Source organism: Bidens hawaiensis, unplaced genomic scaffold, assembly GCF_021521415.1.
Source record: "Bidens hawaiensis isolate Kalapana, Puna unplaced genomic scaffold, B.hawaiensis_p1.1 tig00038980_1, whole genome shotgun sequence".
NCBI classification, from domain to species: Eukaryota; Viridiplantae; Streptophyta; class Magnoliopsida; order Asterales; family Asteraceae; genus Bidens; species Bidens hawaiensis.
The window spans coordinates 30,643-35,081 of record NW_027496839.1 but is presented as its reverse complement, the minus strand read 5'-3'; the positions used below and the strand labels follow the sequence as shown (position 1 = coordinate 35,081).

Below are 4,439 nucleotides of genomic sequence, written 5' to 3'. Positions count from 1 at the left end.
AAAAAAAACATTGAAGTTATTATTTTATACAAAGGACATAGTGTGTCGATAAGCTATTTTCCCTCTATTTTAGAGGTAAACTGTTCAAATCCTACAAGATGTATAAATATGTGGTTTATATAAATATAAGATGTATAAATATGTGGTTTATACAAATATTTAGGAGTTTTGTTTTTCTAACATAAATATACCATTTACAATGCCACAAAAATAATGTATTGAATATACTATCAATTAAAAAAATATACCTAATGAAAGAAATAATTATAAATATTTTCAAACAATTTGCATAAGAGAGAACGTCAAAAATAATCTCTCGTTGATTTATAACATATTAACATTTACTCTAAACCTCTTAAAATTTTAAATTGTCACCCAATCCCATTAATTCATGGCCACCCATTTTGTGACATATGGTCACCGTTCATATTTTATACCTATGATTTCCATTTCCATCATGTCCTTTTAGGAGGCTTTTTTTTATAGAATTTCATTTGCCTACCGACAAATCAGTAAAATGCTTCCACGCGATACTTGGGATTTTCAAGTTATTAAAGTCATCATTTAAAAATCACACTTTTGGGTCAAGGCTACACGAATATCTTAAACTATTGTGCAAGTGTGCAACAAAGTGTACTAATTCTTCTCCATCAGTGTCCGGCTCCCTCCACGTCCGTCGGCTGCCACATGATGTAGCCCGATGTGGATACTCTAATAGGTTAGGTCAGGTCATGGCCTATAGGATTACTAGACCAATTTTGGACATGACATAACTTTGTTGTTGTCTAGTATACGGATTTTGTTTCGGATGTTCGCATTTGTGTAGACATGAAAAGTTTACAGTGGTAGTGTTGGGTTGGTCGTTGCAATGCCATTGGTTGACATGGTAACTAGGGAGTCTCCTATCATTTCTGAGATTGGTTGTGTCAACAACAAGGCAATCGACGGCTAAGGATCCCGATGGTGACAGGGTGTGTACGTAACGATGAATATTTTAGGTTTTTTAGTTATATGGGTTTGACGTCATAAGGTATTTTGATATATAATTCTCTGAATCATTACTCAAGATAAACCCTTTTTATGTAGGTGAACAATGAATATAGAATCATAAATCCTACAAATGTGGTTAGTGATACATAGAATGCATGATAATTACAATCGTTAAGAATATATGCAACTGTTTAAGAATACCTCTGCTAATACGCTTGTCAATTTTCTAACGACATTAAAGGCATTCATAGTGGTACACAATGAGCCCTATCGTCAACCATTTGAAAATTTAGCCATCCATGGTCCTAAAGGTTGGCGAGTATGAACAAAAAGGATAGCCAGTCGATCGATCAATAAGAAAACTTTAATGGGCCCCCGAGAAATAGAGGATTTTAAAAACATTTAAAGCCAGGGCATATAGACAGAACAACCATTACCGCCAAGACAACAACGATGGCAAAAACTATAAGTTTCACTTTCATATTCTCAACCCACATTTTCCTCTTCATCTTTGTTCCTTGTTTCTTGAAATCTTGTGCCTAAAATATGAAATAAATACAACAATCAATTTTGTATAATTAAACCATCCCAAAGGGAGGCATATTTGCTTGCTTGAAATGGTGGTCAATATCAATGTTGATTTAGACAGACCTGACTGCGAAGGTTGTCAGTTTTATCAACCAATAGTTCAATCTTTTCTCCACGTTCAAGAACCTAAACACAAGAAATATTATTCAAAGAAGAAACAATTTCCATTTAAATGCATAACGAACATAAACCGATGTATACTCATGAAATTATGGAGTTTATAAGAAGGTATTATGCACAAAAATTACCCTAAGTTTATCATCTGGAATCCTGACTTTGAACTCAATTGTTTTTCCCAATCTTATCCGTTTGAGTTTATTTAATTTGATTATAAAACTCAGTGATTATCTGATTTTGTGTAGTTACGTGTTTAATTAGGCATTTAGTTTGATTATTACACAATCAATATCAGTTTTCCGATATTTGTCTGGCCTATAAAGTTTAGATTGTGTTTTCGCGCTTAGGGAAATTTACCTTCTCAATGTTCTCCATCATCACTCCCTTGACTTCAGAAACCTGAGCCTTGACCTTAGCAATCTTGCTAATTTCTTCAGGATGAGAGACACAATATCGCATTTGTTCTTTCATTTTGGGTCTGAAAAAAAAGAAACATTCTTGAAAGATATACACGTGTCAATCTACGTACAATTTGCATGTGCATACGTACCCAAACTCTTTGCTTAGGCTCTTAGCACCAGCAGTTTTGCCTTTGCCTGCACCATATTTTTTAGAAAAATCATCTTTAATTCTCTCCAAGAAGGCAATTGGGAGTTCCCTTCCAGCCGATTCAACAGCAACAACACAGTATGCTGCAATAGCCAATGGAAATCTAATTAAACTAACACATGATATGCGAATGCATTATAGATTTTCTTGTTAGAGATTTTAATGCATTATCCAACTAAACACTAAAAATAATAAGGTATTCTAAACCATTTTCTGCATACATAATGTAGTAAAAATGCCCATATAACATACTATGTTGCAAGTATTGATACCTATCACCCTACTACAAAAACACATCTTTCTTTCTTTGTATGACCTTCTAAAACGCGTTATATATCATGTTGGCGTGTTCAAAAAAGTAGTAGGACCGCTTTGTACGTAGCTAGGGAACATGATAAAGTTATAGAACCATGTAGCTAGTAAAACACTATGGCCATCATGCATTAGATTTTGGGTGTTTTTACACAAAACAACCATCCTCTCTCTCGCCTTCACATTTTGTCCTCTCTCCAAATAAGCTAAAAAAGAATTCCCTATTTTAGGTACTCTAATAATTAACAAAATCTTTTCATAGTCCAACATGATCTTATAAGACTAAGAATCAAAACATAGCACATACATTGTTCTCACATTATGCATTTCATGCTTACAAACTCATATTGCTATCCGAAACCAAGGAAAAACCACCAAAAACGTTTTGTGATTATGGCAAAACAATCGTAACCCCAAAGAATAATCATCATCTCTCATAACCATACATGGTTTAGCCTATCAATAAAGGATCATTCATTTTCAACATGCATGCTAACATATATTCATAATATGCAATTGAACTCACTGTATCCTTTTTCACGGAGGAAATTAAAGGTGTGGCCATCGCAATTATACGTGAACCGATTGGTCGTTGTAGGGAGTTTTAGAAGACATTGAGCGGCAATGGTGTGAAAATTCCCGGAGAACTCGGTGTACTCGGTGAGGACGACCGTGCCTCTAGCGACCAAACTATAAATTAGAGATCCTTGTGTTGGCATTTTCGTACCATGGATATTCAAATAAGAGGAACCGAAGATAAGGCGTCGATGATAAATTTCCGGGTAATCTGAAAATGAAGATGTGAAGAGATTGTGTGGATGGACAGAGAGGAAGGCATGACAGATTTTGTGAGTGTGAGATAAAATCTAGGAAACTAGTTCTTTGAATTATTCCTTGCCATTTTCATCTTGCATAAGAAAAGACATTTATGGGTGGTCCCAGAACTTTGCCTAAATTGCACACTTGATTCCTAAATTTCACTATTTACAAACGTGGTCCAATTAGTTAAAAAATTGATTACAAATATAGTCCAGACTTGCCAATTTTATAACTACAATGGTCTTTATGTGCTAACGTCGTTAAAATTTTCAGTTAAGTCCGTGTACTATTACCAAAATATCCTTAAAAATAAAAATAATAATAATAATAAAAGTTGTTGGCCCCGCCCACCCCCACCCCACCCCCTCCGATCATCCTTTCCATATTTTATTCTCAGCATTTTCCCAATCAAGTTACCATGATCACTTTTTGTTCGTTTTGAGATTCAAGTTATTATAAACTATCTCATGCAATTACCCACCAGTTTCACCGGCAATAGCTTCAGGAGAAGTCGACAGAGTTAATTACACGAAATCGTTAAGTAGTTGAATAACTAGAGGTGGAGGTGTACTATAAAAACGAAGAATGGGATGTGGTCGGATCAGCTTTTTAAGCCAGGTTAAAATGTGAAAATGGAGGCCCATATCTAGTGGCCAAACGAAAACCTCTGCGATCTAACCATCAACTTCACAACTCTTGTTCCAATAATTAATCCATTATTCCGACCTTTTTTCTAATGAATTCTGATCTGTCTTCGTCAATTTCAGATATTGTACCACGAGAATGATTTCAAATCGGAACAGCAAGAGAGAATGAGAAACTAGGTTTATCGTTTGTGGATTGAGTTTTGGATTGTAATTGCGTAGGAGGGGATCCTCCATATGATGTGACCAACAGCGATTCAGAAAAGACAACGAGCGTGAAACTCTTTCGGTAAAATCTTTCCACCATTGTAGCTTCCTCGACCACTACCGGCGAATAAGAGAGAGAAATGCGTGGTGTTG

General features: G+C 35.3%; 1 protein-coding gene across 1 annotated transcript; it reads right to left on the bottom strand.

The window, feature by feature from the left end:
- Positions 1-1,296: 1,296 nt before the first annotated feature.
- LOC143590736 (putative vesicle-associated membrane protein 726) lies at positions 1,297-3,335 on the bottom strand. Its single transcript, XM_077071127.1, has 5 exons — positions 3,143-3,335; positions 2,246-2,387; positions 2,053-2,173; positions 1,642-1,704; positions 1,297-1,529 (listed from the first exon to the last, which is right to left on the bottom strand). Exons 1-5 carry the CDS (start codon positions 3,333-3,335, stop codon positions 1,383-1,385), a joined length of 666 nt encoding a protein of 221 aa, XP_076927242.1. The 3' UTR covers positions 1,297-1,382.
- Between the last annotated feature and the right edge of the window lie 1,104 nt (positions 3,336-4,439).